Here is a 17851-nt window from a genome sequence, read left to right as displayed (position 1 = left end):
GATCAACCATCAACACTCATGGAAGCAGCAGTCAAGAAATCAAATGATGTATTACATTTGGCATATCTGCTGCACAAGAACTCTTAAAAGTATTCAAGAGCAAAGATGTCAGTTTGAGGAGTAAGATGCGCCTGACCCAAACCATGGTATTTTCAATAACCTCATATTCATGTGAAAGTTGGGCAGTAAATAAGACCATAGAATAATTGATGTATTTAAATTATGGTGTTGGAAGAGAATATTGAAAGTACCATGGATTGCCAAAAGAACAAACCAGTCTATGTTGGAAGAAGTACAACTAGAATGGTCCCTGGAAGCCAGGATGGCTAGACTTCATCTCTCATACCTTGGACATATTATCAGGAGGGACTATTCCCTGGAGAAGGATATCATGTTTGGTAGGGTGAAGTGTCAGAGAAAAAGAGGAAAACCCCCAACTAGATGTATTGGCACAGCACAAAATATGACTGAACATGATTTTAGAGATCATCTCAAGAATAGATTCGGTACATTAGACACTAAAGACTAAAGATCAGATGAGTTGTGTAATGACATCAAGAGCATCATACAGGAAGAAAGCAAATGGTCTTTAAGAAGACAGAAAGAAGGGAAAGGCCAACATGAATGTCAGAAGAGATTCTGAAATTTGTTCTCCGTGGTAGAGATGTTAAAGTAAAATGGAAGAACTGAGCAGAAAAATTTAAAGGGCAGCTGGAGAAGACAAAGTCAAGTATTATAATGAAATATGCAAAGATCTGGAGTTAGAAATCTAAAAGGGAAAGACATGCTTAGCATTTCTCAAACTGAAAGAATTGAAGAAAAAAATTCAAGTGTCAACTTGTAATATTGAAGGATTCACTGTGGGATAATGCACTGGACCGCATGGTCGATTTGTCGATTTGAACCACAAGGTTGGTGGTTCAAACTCATCAGCCACTGCTTGGAAACCCTGTGTGGGGTTGATGTGAGTCAGAACCAACTCGATGACACTTAACAACAACAATGGACAAGATATTGAATGATACAGAAAGTTTCAAAAGAAGATGGAAGGAATATGCAGAGTCACTGTACCAAAAAGGAAAAAAAAAAAAAAAAAATAGGTTGCTGGTCATCCACTTCAAGAGTTAGCATAAGATCAAGAGCCAATGGCACTAAAGGAAGAAGTCCAAGATGTACTGAAGGCATTGGCAAAGAATAGACTCTGGGAATTGATAGAATACAAATTAAAATCTTTGAACAAACTGATGCAGCACTTGGAGGTACCCACTCAAGAAATTTTGAACTGGCCAAATGTGGAAGAGATCCACATTTGTGTCCATGGGATGTAGAAATCATCGAACAATGTTATTAATATCACATGCAAGGAAAATTTTACCAAAGATTATTTCAAAATGGCTGCAATAGTACATTAGCAGGGAACTGCCAGAAATCAAGCTGGACTCAGAAGAGGACTCAGAAGTGTAATGTGGGATGGCATTGTTGATGTCAGATGGATCTTGGCTGAAAGCAGAGAATACCAGAAAGATATTTACTTGTGCCTTTTTCGACATTGTGGATCATGAGAACCTGTGGATAGCATTACAAAAAACGGATATTCCAAAACACCTAATTGTACTCACGAGGAACCTGTACATAGACCAAAAGGTAGTCATTTGAACAGAGCAAGGGCATAGTGAATGTTTTAAAGTCAGGAAAGTTGTGTGCCAGGGTTGTATCCTTTCACTATACTTATTCAGTCCCTAGTCTGAGCAAATAATCCAAGAAGCTGGATTGTATGAAGAAGAACATGGCATCAGTATTTGAAGGAAGACTCATTAACAACCTGTGATATGTGTATGATACAACCTTGCTGGCTGAAAGCAAAGAGGACTTAAAATGCTTACTGATGAAGACTAAAGACTACAGCCTTCTGTATGGGTTGTGTTTCAAGGTAAATAAAGCAAAATCTTCACCACTGGACCAGTAATTAACATCACGATAAACAGAGAAAGGCTTGAAATTGTCAAAGACTTCATTTTGACTGGATCCACTATCAATACTCATGGAAGCAGCAGTCAAGAAATCCAAACAATGTATTGTACTATACAAATCTGCTGCACAAAACCTCTTTTAAAAGTGTTCAAGAGCAAAATTTTGCATTTGAGGACTAAAGTGCACTTGACCCAAGCCATGGTATTTTCAGTTGCCTCATATGCATGTGAAAATTTGAAAATGAGTAAGGACAATTGTAGACGAATTGGTGCATTTGAATTATGGTATTGGAGGAGAATATTAAAGTACAATAGACTGCCAAAAGGTACTAACCAATCTGTGTTGGAAGTAGTACAGCCAGCGTGCTCCTTAGGTGCCAGGATGGTGAGACTTTGTCTCTTGTACTTTGGCTATATTATCAGGAGGGAGCAGTCTCTGAATAAGGACGTCATGCTTGGTAAAGTAGAGGGTCAGCAAAACAGAAGGAAGACCGCCAATGAGATGGATTGGCACAGTGGCAGCAGCAATAGGCTGAAGTGTAATAACGATGAGGAGAATGGCTCAGGACCATTCAGAGGGTTGCTGTGAGTCAGAATCGACTGGACAGCACCTAACGACAATAATAGAGACACAGACAGGAGTGAGTCCTATATATGTAGTGCTATAGGATAAGCACTGGACTGCTAACCAAAACATGAGTGATTCAGACTCACCAGTCACTCCCAAGCCCTATACAGGGTCACTATGAGTTGGCTCCCCCTTGACGGTACTTCACAACATCAGGAGCCCGGGTGCTGCAGTGATTTACCAGAAGGTTGGCGGTTCAAATTTACCAGTTGCTCCATGGAAAAAAGACATGGCAGTCTGCTTTCATAAAGTTTTTGGCCCTGGAACCTCTCTCCTAGACAGTCCCTGTGGGTCAGAATTGACTGGGACTGTGAGGGCTCTAGTGGTGGATCCAGACAGGTCTCTCCAGAGGGCACTCAGTTAATTCCTTCAACAGATAGTCATTGAATACCTGCTGTGTGCCAGGCACTGTGGCAGGCAAACATCAACAGCTTCAAAATTAAAATGTTGTTCCGGAAACATCTTTTTAATAAATCCTGGTAAGTGCTATGAAAGAAACGAGCAGGGTACAAGTCCCTGTTTAAGAATAAGCGTGAAGAAGGCAGTGACGCTGGGAGAGGGTACAGGAGTGCTGCTGGGAGGAGCTTGAGTGTGCTGAGCCCTGGTCAGAGTCAGCCCGGGAGTGTGGGGTGAACAGTATGCACAGTGAGGGTCAAGAGGCTGAGACCAGGCAGAGGGAGTCTGCAGCAAGCTGGGGCCACGTCTGGGGCTGTGGAGCCAGTGAAGTGGTTTCAAGCAGGTCTCGGAACCTACACCTACTCCTTATTTCTCGATTTGTTATCTGACATTTTACATTTACAACAACTTTGAGAAAATTCTCAGGGAGGATCTCTGGGTCCCACATGGGGGCTGGAGGCCCTCTGCATGCCATCCCAAATGTTATATGAGAGGCTGCGAAAGGAATGGTGACTGAGCACCCATGGAACACCTTCTTCTGTTTGTGTGTGACGCCTGGGTTTGACTGTGGAGGACACAATATGATGGGGAACAGCATGAGGTCATGGGAGGGACCTGGAGATGCTGAGGAGGTCGTGGGGAAAATCAGAAAGTGGGCCACACAGGGCTGTTGGGCAACATCTAGCCACCACCACACCCAATTCCCATGGGCTCTGTGAGAGGGCAGGGGGCCCGGCCACACCATGCCCATGCTGAGACATGCCCAGGCGGGCCAGGGTCATGAATAACTGGCCTGACTCTCACACAATGCTGGTTTTGCATAACCTGGTCTTTGGAACTATAATCATATCGATAAGTGAGGCGTGAGTGTATTTATAAATTAGGAGAGACTGCTGAAGTCATTTTATTCTAGAGAAGGCACCTGGGCTTGAACTTTGGAGGTTATCCTCTGTCTCCCATGATTCTAGCCTTCGCCTTTGAAGTTCTGTGTGCATCTTGAGTCAAGGCTAGCCAGATGTCTTACAAGTGTGAGTGGACAGTGGTGGACCTGCTGTAGCAATGACATCTTATAGCAGAGATACATCTTACAGTAGAGATACATCCCACAGCAGAGACACATCCCACGGCAGAGACACATCCCACAGCAGAGATACATCCCACAGCAGAGATACATCCCACGGCAGAGACACACCCCACGGCCAGAGACACATCCCACGGCATAGACACATCCCACGGCAGAGATACATCCCACGGCAGAGATACATCCCAAGGCAGAGATACATCCCAAGGCAGAGATACACCCCACGGCCAGAGACACATCCCACGGCAGAGACACATCCCACAGCAGAGACACATCCCACGGCAGAGATACATCCCAAGGCAGAGACACATCCCACGGCAGAGACACATCCCACGGCAGAGACACATCCCACGGCAGAGACACATCCCACGGCAGAGATACATCCCACGGCAGAGACACATCCCACGGCAGAGACACATCCCATGGCAGAGACACATCCCACGGCCAGGGACACATCCCACGGCAGAGACATACCCCACAGCAGAGTAAGGGATCTGGATGAGCAAAGTGCAGTCATCCCCATACAAGCCTGCTTTGTTGTGGAGCCAACAATTTTTACATTTATTTTTATTTTATTTGCTGCTGCAGCTGCCTGTCAGGGTGGGGTGATTGGTCTGATTTTTAAATGAGTAGAACAAAAATGGATAGCTTTGGAATCAAAAGCCCACACCTTTAGTCCTAATGAACCAGACTTCCCTTAAAGTAGAATTCTTGTCACTGAAAATGTATTTCAATTGTATTTGAAAAATTCAGTGTTTAAAGAGAGGTATTTTTATGAAGTAAAGACTTAGAGTGGTACACACCAGTGTTCTTGTTCATTTCTGATGAGGTTAAATTTGATGATGGTAAATGTTATGTGCTTAAATCTGTAAGTACTTGTCATGTGAAGCTATTTGTCTTTGCTGAGAAACAATTGCCTTTGGTGTTATTACTGAAAACAAGTGATATTTGCAAGATCCCCAATGTACCTTGGAGGCCTGGCTTGAAGAGCATTCATGAGAAAGTCCTTCAGGCCATGCCTCCCGGCGGTACTGTGATACATGTCCCTTGTTCATTGTGCTGGGATAGATAGCCAGGCAAGCCATCTAACTAACTCCCTCTAAACGAAGTCAGTGTCAGCGCTAATGACAGTCATTTATAATGGAAATCATTTTAGATTCAGTGGTTTTTATTGCACATTCTCCTCCATGAATCTTTTATCCATATATATTGTTGTTGTTAAGTGCTGTTGAGTCAGTTCCAACCCATAGCAACCCTGTATAGGATTTCCAAGGAGTGGCTGGTGAGCTTGAACCACCGACCTTGTGGTTCAGACTAATCTTGCAGTCCAGCATGCTAACCCACATTGCCACACTAGGACTGCATACATATATATTATATATGTATGTATTTACTTTTTTAGTGGCCAGTTTTAATTAATTGTCTTTATAAGCTCTCTTGCTCAAGGATCAGCATGCACCTACCAGAACAGCCTCAGAACCACCTCTCCTCCTTTTATTGCAGCTCGTTTTTGAAGTTGAATGTTGAGTGTTTATGTCTAGAGATGGAGAAGCGTTTGTTTTCCCTGAGTAACTTCTGTGCTAAACAGAAAGTGTACTGGAACACGGTCTCAGTCTGCACACTACAGCATTTAAAACCAAGTGGACTTGCTAGAGTGTCATTGTGTGAGGTCAGGCTGCACAACTGATCCCACTCTTTGGCATCACTCTCTTTTTGCCCTGGGAGTGGGAAGGCAGAGATCTTTAGCAACTTCCTGAGCAGGCAGCAAGTGTGAGCTTGTCTGTTAGGCAGGATTTCTAAAATGCTCCCTTCCCCTGGAACATGTGACTATGATGGGAGATCTCTCCCATGATCATATTATGTTGTCTAGCACAGTTGGATTTTAAAATAGGGAGTTATGCACGTGGGCACAAACTAATCGTATGTGAGCTGATAGAAAGCAGAGAGCTTTCTCTGGTTGAGGGTGGAAGAGGAAATCTGGGCAAGTCAGTCTATGAGGGTGATTTGACAGGACGATTTGACATGACAGAGATGGCTTGAAGATAGAAGGAAAGTAGGCAACTTCTAGAAGCTGAGAGCCATCTCATCTGATAGCCAGCAAGGAAGCAGGGACCTCAGTCCTATAGCTAGCTCAACTAACTGAGTTTGGCAACAACCTGAATGAACTTGGAAGCATATTCTTCCCATGAGCCTCCAGAAGGGAATGTTAGCCTTGGATTTTGGCCTGTGGAATTCTGAGCAAAGACTCTAGTTACATAGTGCCTGACTGATCGACGGACACTGTGAGACATACACATGTGTGTGTTATTGGACCCCTGTGTTTGTGGCCATTTGTTATGTGGTAGCTCAAGGCTGTGCCTGTAGAAGGAGGAGACATTCACTCTGAAGTCTCTGCTGTCGGTGTAACATAGTCTCTTGAGTTATCCTTATGTTCCTTCTTCTTATATTGTCTCTCTAAAATTACACTAGTGCAATGACTTTCCAATTTTTTTGACCATGATTTATAATGAGAAAGATTTTGTATCAAACTGAAAAGAAAAAGTTTTCTCCTGAAAGACTTGTTTTAGTGAAACACCAATTTTGCACTCTGTTAAACTGACATCCTTCTTAACATTATCGATTCTGTTTTCTAACCTCCTGGAACATGTTGACCAAAACGTTCTTTATGGATCAAACCACACAAACACTCTTGACAGACAATTCCTTACATAAGCTAAAATCTCGCCCCTTGCTCCTTTGGAGTTACGAGCAAGTGAACTTTTACAAGAAGCTGAAATGTCTCGTCAGAGCCCCAGACACAAGAGATTTGAGGTCCACCTGTATCAGTTGCCTCTCCTGCTTTAAAAGTAATGGGGACCATCCAGGATGACAGTCACGTGTAGGTTCAAATAGACCTGTGGGCAAATCACCCTGAGTGTTCGCAAACACAGCTGTTCAAACCCACCAGCTGTTCCTAGGAAACCCTGTACAGGATTGCTGTGAGTCGGAATCAACTTGACGGCACTTAACAATGACAACATACATACAAGGGGAGAGCATGGTGGCTCTGTAGGATAAACAGTGGACTGCAAACCACAAGGTCAGTAGTTCAAACCCACCAGTTTCTCCATAGGCTTTCTGTTCCTGAAAAGATTTACAGCCTTAGAAATTCAATACTGGATTGCTCTGAGTTGGAACCGACTCATTAGCACTTAACAACAACAACACATATGCAAGGATGGGTCAAAGAGTATTGCTACAAAATCACAGAAACCTTTATTAAACAAAACTGTTTAAACTATGAAGCTACTATTTCTGGACGTGTTTTCTATCTAGGTCTATATCCTTCTGAAGATGCTGTTTCCATCTCTCTAACTCTTTCCCTAAGAATTTCTGCACTCTTCGATTTACACCACATCAAAATGGTAGTTTTCACATCCTTGGGGGCTGGGGGGAGGGATTCAAATAGTGTTCCTTTTCAGTGTTTTTGGTCTCATTTGGGTCCATTAGGGGTGTGACTGTCCAGTGAAGTATGTGCTGCCAAGTGCTTTAGTTCTGTGACCTACCTGGGCTGCCTTGGGTTGGACCCGAGACTGAAGTTGGAAGCTATTGGCTTCATTGTGATGTTACTGTGAACTGTTGATCCAAACCTGTCTCTTGTAGCCTCCTCAGTGGGTTGGCAGATTTCACTCAACAACAGACTGAGCACCTTACAATGGCTACTTGCTTGGCTGAGTTATCACTCTAGATCTCTCCAGAGTGCCATGGGAAGTGTGCTCTCCTGCAGTGTGACAGGGAGCCTCTGGGAGCTGGGGTAGTCCCGGGGTGCTGCTCTGATTTGACACCTAACAGCTAAGATAAGCCATTTGTTGTGTTTTGCTTTCAAATGCTTTAAAACTCGAGCTTTCCCTCATTATTTTATGTAAAATTATAATAAGTGGATTTAAAAAGTGTAATCTTCTAGTAAGAAGCAGGACCTTTTCCTCTGTCATTGGAAGGCCTGTTTTTCATGAGATTGAAGCGTGCACAAGGGTAAGAAAATAGACAATGTTTAGCTGTTCCTGTTTCCTTAATAAAAATGAAGCTGGGGCATCTCAGTACCCGTTCTCTGTAGACTGCTGCCACTGTCAAACGCGCCTCGACACTGGTGAGGTCTGGACATAGGCTGGGTGGTGAGTCTTCTTGGTCTAGGTGGGCAGGGAGTTGGGTAGGAAATACATCCAGCTCCTGGTGTGTATCCAAACAGTCTGGCTGGGAAGGTGGTTTCCTGGATCCCTGCTTTGCTGTGCTCTGGACCTCTTTCCTCTCATCTCCAGGCCTTGCATCCATCACAGGCATGTAGTTGTATGATTGTTACCTTCCACCTCCCTAGAGCACCCCTTTTTGGCATGGATTACTTAGGGCTCAGAACAGGAATGAGAGGCTACTTTATTTTATTTATTTACTTTTTAACAAATCCACAGTTTTATTCATTTACTTTTCAGTAAGTTTAAATCCTTGAGGGATACAGCATCACATGGATTCTGTGTCCAATGGTCTTAGCAGGAAGATTGTTTCGGAATTTAGCCCAAATCATGCCACTGTTTCCCTGGGCACGAGTTACCTTTCCCCAGATGACTTTGGTTTTGTTAGGTTTGCCACCGGGAGTCACTATGTTGTTCTTTGCTTTGTACACATAAGCACATCTCTTGCTGAAATAGAATTCGGTTTCATCTTGAGCATAAACACCTTCTTTATTTTGATGTTAGCATCCCATCTGAGCCCTTCCTCCTCTCACCGTCTCATTCTCCAGACAAGACCCCATCTTTTCCCCATATGTGATTGCCTTTCCCTGTAGAATACAGAAACGTACATATGCTTTCCCAAGACTCTCTTACTCTAGCTGATAAGGAGGTGGTAACTTGACAAGTCCCTATGTCTTCTGGGTCAGCAGTCAACATTTCCAGCCCTTGTGTGGGGAGGGGACTTCCTTCTGCACCTCGTTGTAAGAGCTCTTGACCCAGTGACATAGAGGAAGAAGAGGTGGTCCCATGAATACACTAGACTTTTCTATTCTCCTTCCCACCAAGGTCTTCTTGGAGAGGGTGGTGGCAGCTCTTCGTTCTCTATAGTACACCGTTAACAGCTTATGGCTTCCAGGGTACATCTTAGGCCTTGCTTATGGGTGCTGAACAAAGAATGAAAGGGAGGGCTTCTGTTTTCAGGTGATAACCATAAATATTGCATCCACGATTGTGCTTTTGATATACATCCTGTTGTGTTAATGATTTGTCAGCAAATGATTTGCTAATGGTAAAGATACTAAAGAGAATAGTGAGTTGTCAAATTAAAAAAAAAAAAATCTGGGCTTAAAAAGTAGATACTTTTCAAAAGGATTGTTGCAAAGAAGAGGGGACTAGTGCGATGAAAGAACGGCAGCTACTCACTCAATAGAGAGACTGCTCTGACCGTGGTCTCCTCCTGTCTCAAGGGTTACACAAAAAGGGGGTTTCTTTTGTAGAGGAGTTGGTGTTCAGTGCCATCGAGTTGCTTCTGGCTCATAGCGACCCTGCACAGGGTTTCTCAGGCTGTAATCTTTATGGGAGTAGAAAGCCTCGTCTTTCTCCTGAGGACCAGCTGGTAGTTTAGAACTGCTGATCGTGAGATTAGCAGCTCAACTCGTAACCACTATGCTACCAGAGCTCCTTATAGAGGAATAGACAAGGCTGAAAATAACAGTGTGGGGAAATGAGGTGAAAGGATGGCCGGGGCCTGATCAAGTAGTAGACACGAGGGTATTTTATGATGACCAGTGTAAAAGGGAGCCAGGTAGTTCAGCTAAACATTTGTGAGGCAAAGAGTGGGGATTTGGAGCATCTGTGTGGCCTACAGGGAAGTGGGATTTTTTTGTAGTAAACCCTTTTCAACACAAAGGGTAGAAGGATTTCTTAATCTTGACTGAGTTTCAGGATCACAGGGATCAGTGGAAGTTCAGCCTTGTCAGAGGGGAAGTGAGCTAGAGTCCTGTCCTGTGGCAGGGACCCTGGTACACATGGGTGGGCCCATGTGTCCTGAGCCATAGTGCTGTGTGCCTCAAGTAAGCTGACATGTCTCAGACCAGGTGTCCACCAACGATGAGTGATGCTCAGTGACTTCAGTGTTGCAGGAATTCTTTTAGAAAAGGTGACTGTTCATCTCCTTTCTGCTTATTTTAAGGCCTACTTTATTTTTAAAAATCTTAAGTTTCCAAGAGTTATTTAATAATTAAATTAGAATCTCATTTGTAAAGAATGTAAATTCTAGTTAATCACACTATTGTTGTTAAGTGCTGTTGAGTCTGTTCCGACTCATAGCAACCCTGAATAGAGTTTCCGAGGAGCAGCTGGTGGGTTTGAACTGCTGACCTTGAAGCTCAAACTGACCCTGTGGTGTTGTTAGGTGCCGTCAAGTCAATTTCAACTCATAGCAAGCTCACATGACAGAGTGGGACTGCCCCGTTAGGTTTTCTTGGCTGTCGTCTTAACTACGTACGGCGGGGGCATATCTCCAGGTCTTTCCCCCGTGGGCCCACATGGCTTTGTGTCATTTAGTGGAAATTTTTTGTTTCTTTAAAAGTAATGTCCTGAGGGTCAGCTGAATGATTGACAAGGATTTTGTTCTTCTCATTACAAGGTCAGAAGTTCGAATCCATCAGTGGCTCCATGAGAGAAAGATGAGGCTTTCTGCTCCTGTAAAGATTTACAGCCTCAGAAACTCTCTACAGGGTCGCTGTGGGTCAGAACTGACTCCATGGCATACAGCAACAGCAGCAGCAGCAGCAATAATACTCAGCAAAGTCAGTGATTCCGACCCACCAGCTACTCCTCGAAAACCCTATGTAGGATCTCTGAATCGGAACCTACTTGATGACACTTAGCAAAAGTCAGCGTTTGCTTGTTTCTCATGAAGCTTTAAGAGGTCTGGGTTCCTTCCAAAGGCTCACTGAAACTGTGTCATTGCAGGCTGGGAGTCCCCCGCTGGCGGCAACAGCTCCGGTGTCTGCCTTTCCCCGTACTTCTGCGACACCATCCAATCAGGACATCTGCAGGTAACCTCGGCTTCCGAGACTGTTGTGACTGTGCATCCCAAAATAAGCCCTGGAGGCGGCTTTTCCATTTGCTTGATCAACATGTCTTTGATCTCAACTGTTAGCGTCTATCACGTGTGCTGTTAGGTACACACCAGGTTACTACGCTAGTCTCATTTCTTCACACTGATGTCTGTTCTCTTGAAAATTGTTCTCACTTCCTGTGCTTTGTCCCACTGTTCTGCATGCAGTTCCAGTACAGTGCTTTCTGAGTGTTGTCACCACAGTCCAGTGGAGTCTGCTGTTGTCTTGAAAACTCCTTCATGCCAGAGTTCTCTGACCCCAGGGCTCACTGTGACAGTTATCTGTAAAGACACATCACAGGCATCAAAGAGAAACTCCTGTGGTTCTGAATGGGTCCAGGCCTTGAAGCCTGCTAAGAGTATCGAAGCCAGAAGAACCCTAAAGTTCTCCAAGTCCCTAAATGAGATGGGTGCGAAGGCCCAGGACGCTCAGGCAGGTTGTGACTATGTGGAAAGAACTTGTTCTGAAGGAAAGTTGGTACTCCCCCAAGAACCCTGTCTCAGAATTAATAAGTTCCATCATAAAGAAAAAAGAATGCTCAATCGAAAACCACTTGGCACTTCCAAATATTCTTGTGTCTCATCTCTTTCTGCCCATCATTCAACTGCTTCAGAGGCCGGAGTGGGCAAGGGAAGCATCCATGCTCCGCTTTTAGAAGAGAAAGCAGATGGCGAGGCCCTGTCCAGGAGCAGGCTACTGCTGCGCTACCTCTTCCCCCTGGACGTGAGTGCCAGCAGCCTGCACAGGCTCCACGAGCTGGAGGGCTGCCCCGTCCACCTGCACACAGCCAGGTCCTCCAGTGGGCTGGCTGGGAGCTTCTGCTCTGACGACATGGGCGACGATGACGTCTTTGAGGACAGTGTGTCCACAGAGCTGAAGAGCAGGGGCCTGCAGGCACCCCTTTGCTCAGTTGAAAAGGACAGCGACCTGGACTGCCCTTCTCCCCTCTCGGAAAAGCACCTCCCCATATCTTCTGTGTCCACGTCAGGGGACACTTGCAGGTTGGTGTGCCAAGAACCACCATTCTGGCCATCTCTGCTTCCCGCACCTGGCTAGTCTCAACTTGCTTTAATATGTAGAGTTTCTGGAAAGTGAAGTAACAGGCACTTAATGGGTTAGTAGTTTTCTCTAGGAGAATGGGGTTTTTGATATTACTTGAAAAGCCAGTTTTTATCACAAGACAGTTTCACTGATAAAAGAGGAAGAACGTACACATATTAGAGGTCAAACTGACTCTCCTCCACTAAAAAGAAGTGGATTTTGTATAAAGAAACGGAAAGAAAGTAGTGTTTCCAGCTTGATTGTTCAGACTTCAAGTGTTTTCATTTTGCCCCCTCCCAACCTCTCCCTACAACAGGGCAGGTGTGTGGAGTGGGCGTTCTCTGGCAGCTCCTGCCTGCCTGCCTTGTGGCCTGGATGCAGCTACCTCTGCCCAGGTCTTAGCTCCACGGCCCATCTTTATCTTGCCTCTTGCAGCATCTTTTTGGGTCTCCAAAACCCTTCCGAATTCAGTGTTTGCCACCATTCTGCTGCCTTTCCCATTGTGACCTGTCCCTAGTCACCCTGATTACTCAGCTCTAGCTGTTGGATCAGGAACCCCTCTCAAAGAAACATGGCACCTGAAAGTCTGACCAGGCCCAGTTAAGCTCCTTTTAGGACTGGTGTTTCTCAGCTTCCAGAAAATGCCCTTCTGGTTCTCCAGACCCTATTACTGTCCTTTGGGGCTAGTTGCTACATTCTGCTGCATGTGTCCTTAAAAATTAATTTCTACTTACTGCATTGGAAGAAGGATGAAATTGCAACAGCCTGTAATGAGAATTGGGTAGTTTCTGGATCGGGACTGTGATTTCCCTGGTCCTCCTGGGAAAGGCCAGCGATGTGTTGTTGTCCTGCATGTAAGGATGGGGTCAGTGATTACAGCTGAGACTCAAGGTGCATCTTTTTAGTCACTGTAGTTAATGGAAGGTAGTGTGCTAATTATGTTTGAACATTCAGTTTTTTTTTCTCTGATTGTTTTAACATCCATGTTTTGGAAAATGCTTCCATGTTGCCTTGAATTCGTCTTTCAGCAAAGTTCTTAGGTCTTACCAAGAATGACTGCTTTGTTGTTTCTTACTTCATTTTTTCCTCTCCAATGCAAAATGCCATCCAGACTTTCCGTGGTGCGGTAAGCTAGAAATGCTTAGTTGTAGCATTTGTTCTCATTGTGTGTGTTTGTTTTGTGCTTGTAGTCACTTCCGTGTGTTTCTGAACACTTCCTATGGGGGGATCTGACCTTCTGTCGAATCACCGTCTTCTGCACAGTGGTGTTCTCCTCATAACGACTGATTTCCCTAACATAGGATCTGCCACTGTGAGGGTGACGATGAAAGCCCCCTGATCACCCCCTGCCATTGCACCGGGAGCCTGCACTTCGTCCACCAAGCCTGCCTGCAGCAGTGGATCAAGAGTTCTGACACGCGGTGCTGCGAGCTCTGCAAGTACGAGTTCATCATGGAGACCAAGCTGAAGCCTTTGAGAAAAGTATGTGGAAAGGCGTCCATGGCAGGGCTTTCACCCTCCCTGGCAGCAGTGGCCCTCCCTGAGAAGTAGGGGCTGGTGGGTCCATTCAGCATGGTGGAGGCTGTGGCTCTGTGCTCTGCTGAGTTCCAAGTCCCCTTCAAGAAGGAGCTCCTCCCACCCCTTCAGTCTTGGTGTTTGCTCTTCATACTACAACTGCTAGTGTGTCTTTCACTCATTTGACCCTTGATCCCAAACTGTTTTGTGACATCTTACTCAGCATTTAACTTGATATGTATTTACTATTCTTTGTGTGGTCCCTCTTCATTTGAGACCATGTACTAGAGATCCCCAACACTTAGTGAAGCTTATGGGAAACTTCCTTGTATGTATTTGGGAGGAGTATCTGTTGGATGGGAAGGTGGGATGGGGGACAGGAAGAAACAGCAGGCGGAATGTGACAGCCAGCTCTCACATCTGAGAACAGCTTCCTCATTTGTTGTTGTTGTTATGTGCTGTGGAGTTGGTCCCGACTCATAGCGACCCTGTACATGGTTTCTGAGGCTGTAAATCTTTATGGGATCAGAAACCTCATCTTTCTCCCACAGAACAGCTGGTAGTTTCGAACTGCTGACCCTGAGGTTTGCAGCCTGATTCGTAACCACTACGCTAGCAGAGCTCCTTAGCTTCCTCATTGGCACTCAGCTATTGTTTCCTCAGTCACTTTCTCTGTATATCCAGAATGTAGGGTTCTGCTTGGGAGAGTAGAAAAACTTGTTCATGTCTCAAAAGCTTCCTCTCTAAATTGCCAGGTGACTCACAGACTCTGGTAACAGTACAGGATGCGCCAGAGCCAAGTGGTGTGGTGATTCAGCAGTGGCTCAGAGATTCAGAGAAGGGAATGGTCCTGGTACGCTCCAGTACCAGGGAAGCAGAGTGCTAGAGCATCAGGAATGTGTGGGTTTTAAAGCCACACTTCAAGGACCAGAAGGATTTAGAGTCTAAGTGAAAGGAGTTTAGAGAGGTAAAGTTGTCAGTGGAGCAAAGCCCTTGCCAAAAAAGCTGAGTGTCTTGGGGGATTGTGAAAGGATTGAATTCAACATCTTAAAGAAACAGGAGGTCAGGGAGTAGGGGAGACTGAAACAGGAATCCCACATTTTAAGTAGGATGGCAAATGAAGGGGTCATGAAACCACAGCAGAAAGCACTCTGGCTGCTGGAGAAGCTAAGCACAAGCTACTTAAAATGCTTGGTCCAGTCAGCGGTGTACAATGTACTAGGTACTTTGTGCTAATCTCTCAGGTGAGTTTGTAGCATAGAGTAAGGTAATCCAGGAGGCTCTGTTGTCATTTATCCTGCAGAGAACCAGCTAGAAAAAGGCTGTGACTAGGATTGGCAAAAGAAACGCAGAGTGTTTACACTTTGTTCTTTCTCTCTACCTTTATGTTTCTTCTGATTCGGAAACCAGTAAATGAAAAAGAGAACCTGGCTATATGAAGTAAATTAATGAGCTCCTAAAGGAGATGAGACTGGCAGAGGCTGCTTGTACCAGGAACTCTTAGCATCGATGCCAAGCTGTGGGTGCCAAAGTAGCAGAGGACCAAAGAGTGAGCGCCTTCTGCCATTCACTTTCACAATGTAGTGTGACCCATCTGCTAGTGTCCTGTGACTTCATCACCCTCCCCCGCTCCTCCAGGCCAGTCAACGCGTCACAGTGACGGAAAACGTGGCAACAGGGGCTGGGGCCCACCCTTTACTTTTTCACCAGGACTGACACTATCAGGTCCTTTATCAAGCCTTTTTCATTTCTGCTTGCAAAAATTAGCAGGTAGGGGGATTGCTGGTGTTACATTAGGGCTCATCTCAATCCCAGCTGCTTCTCATTGCATAGGAAGTTGGCTACCAAAAGAACACCAGTATCTTGTCCCTGGTTGAAGCGAAGTGGTTAAAGAAAATGATCTTAGGTGTTTGGGAAAATTCATCTAGTGTGGAAGAGGGGGAGGAGGGAAGGCAGGCAGCAGGACCCACCTGCCGTTCTCTGGCCATGTTCTGTCTGGCCTGGATCTTTGGGGAGCCTGATCCCTCATGATGCGCTCCGTTTTCTTTCTCCAGTGGGAGAAGCTGCAGATGACTGCCAGCGAGCGCAGGAAGATCATGTGCTCAGTCACCTTTCATATCGTAGCCATCACCTGTGTGGTTTGGTCTTTGTATGTGCTCATTGACCGTACTGCTGAGGAGATCAAGCAGGGGCAGTCAACAGGTATGTGTCTGGGTGAATGTGAACTCAGCTCAGAGTCTGGGGCCACATCCAGGGGTCATGGGGTTGGAGCTCTTTATTCAAGATGGCTCTGTGGATCAGACCTTACCTGTCTGAATTTCTGGAGTCATTAAGTGTCCTTCTTGGATATTTTTCTTGCTGTGGTGGTTTTTGAAAGCCAGTCAGAAGAGACCAGCTCCGAGTCCATGAGAATATGTACAAGAACCACCTCCTGGAAGAGTGGGAGGGAAGTGGATACTGTCTCCCTCCCCTCCTGTGATGAGTTAAGATCCACTTACTCATCATGGGACGTTTAGGAGGTTTCCTTGTATAGCTTCAGGTCTGAAACAAGATCTGCTGAGAGGCTGACCAGGTTTTTTCTTTTCCAGGAATCCTTGAATGGCCCTTTTGGACTAAATTAGTGGTTGTGGCGATCGGCTTCACTGGTGGACTGCTTTTTATGTATGTGCAGTGCAAAGTGTACGTGCAATTATGGAAGAGACTCAAGGCTTATAACAGAGTAATCTATGTTCAAAACTGTCCAGAAACGAGCATAAAGAATATTTTAGAAAAACCTGCACTAACAGAGCCCAACTTTGAAAATAAAGAAGGCCCTGGACTCTGTCATTCGGACACAAACTCTTCTTGTTGCACAGAACCTGAGGATGCTGGAGCGGCCATTGTTGAAGTCTTCACTGGATGAAGGGTGTGCCTTTCATGGACATCATGAAGAGCTGAAGGAAATTGTTTACTGCCAATTTTGTACCTTTTCTTATGTCCTTTAATAGTATAGACTGGGCAAGTGAATATTTTTAATGGCTTCTCTTTTTCTAAATCCTCCTTAATGAACTTTCTGGAAAACCCGGGTTCCACTTCTGCCATATGTCCTGTGGGCAGAGAAGGTGGAAGACCCCATGACTGCTGAGTGTGTGGTCATGCTGTTGGGCAGATAAGAGAATGAAATGCCAAGGCTGAGGGGAGCAGCCCCACCAGGCTTTTAGGGATATCTGCCACCGATGAGAAGGTTCTCATCCTCACTAAGGAGAGCCCAGAGATGGCCCTCCAACACAGACTGTGGCCTCCCTGCCTCTCTTGATACTGCTGCTCCTGCCGTTTTCTCACAAGCAGACAGGGGAGCAGGTGGTCTGTGGTGGGGCGCAGGGGCTGAATTGTCACTTGAGAAAACAGCACTTTACAAAAGAAAGCCTTTACTTTGCAATAGGTGTCCAGCGGGATTGACACTTAGAAGAATGTCTCATTTAGAAATGTTCCCTTATGATCTCTTTAGCATTATCGTCTGAAGAACCCATTTGCCTTATAAATTTTCACATACATGACATCCCCTCTGTGTCCATAAAACAGACAGGTGATTCTAAACACAAAATGAGCCTGAGCGTTTTTCCTACAGGGCTTCATGGGAATGCATGGATGTCACATGACAGTGTAGGCATAATTCTCTGGGTTTGAAGCTTTTTTACAGAGTCCTAATCTTACTGGCCTGCCCTGTTTGTGTCTTGTTATCACCACTGAAAAAGAAAGGGTTTTAAGATCTAAATGGAAAGGAAGGAAGTGAATACTTCTAACAGAATTGGATATTTAAACAATACTTGTTTAGAGAGAGATCTTGCCAATGTGTGCTAGGTCTCCACTAAAGTGTCAGCACATACTTGCTGACCTGGGGGTGCTCTGGGAGAAGGACTAGCAGCCCCCTGCCCCTTCACTACCTTAGCTTGATTAAGCAGAGAGGATCCTTCAGGGACCTCAGTCAGCGACTGGTCTGTTCTGTCATCAGGGATTACAAAATCACTGCCATCAAATAGCCTTTGTCTCTTAAAAAGTCTGCTTAAAATTCCATTTGTGAAGACCCTGTCTTCTAATACAGGCCCATTGGGCAGCAGCTTTACAGCACGGCA

General features: G+C 45.2%; 1 protein-coding gene across 1 annotated transcript in view; it reads left to right on the top strand.

The window, feature by feature from the left end:
• MARCH8 (membrane-associated ring finger (C3HC4) 8, E3 ubiquitin protein ligase) overlaps positions 1–16641 on the top strand; it is a 101655-nt gene extending 85014 nt beyond the window's left edge. The window contains exons 3-7 of the mRNA XM_006837478.1: positions 11035–11120; positions 11351–12184; positions 13526–13706; positions 15794–15941; positions 16328–16641. Coding sequence (XP_006837541.1) covers positions 11035–11120; positions 11351–12184; positions 13526–13706; positions 15794–15941; positions 16328–16641 — 1563 coding nt within the window. The remainder of the gene's footprint in view (positions 1–11034; positions 11121–11350; positions 12185–13525; positions 13707–15793; positions 15942–16327) is intronic.
• Positions 16642–17851: the final 1210 nt, after the last annotated feature.

This window comes from Chrysochloris asiatica, unplaced genomic scaffold (assembly GCF_000296735.1).
Source record: "Chrysochloris asiatica unplaced genomic scaffold, ChrAsi1.0 scaffold00020, whole genome shotgun sequence".
Lineage (NCBI taxonomy): Eukaryota > Metazoa > Chordata > Mammalia > Afrosoricida > Chrysochloridae > Chrysochloris > Chrysochloris asiatica.
Note: the sequence above shows the minus strand (reverse complement) of the source record. Positions and strands in the feature narration are given on the sequence as shown.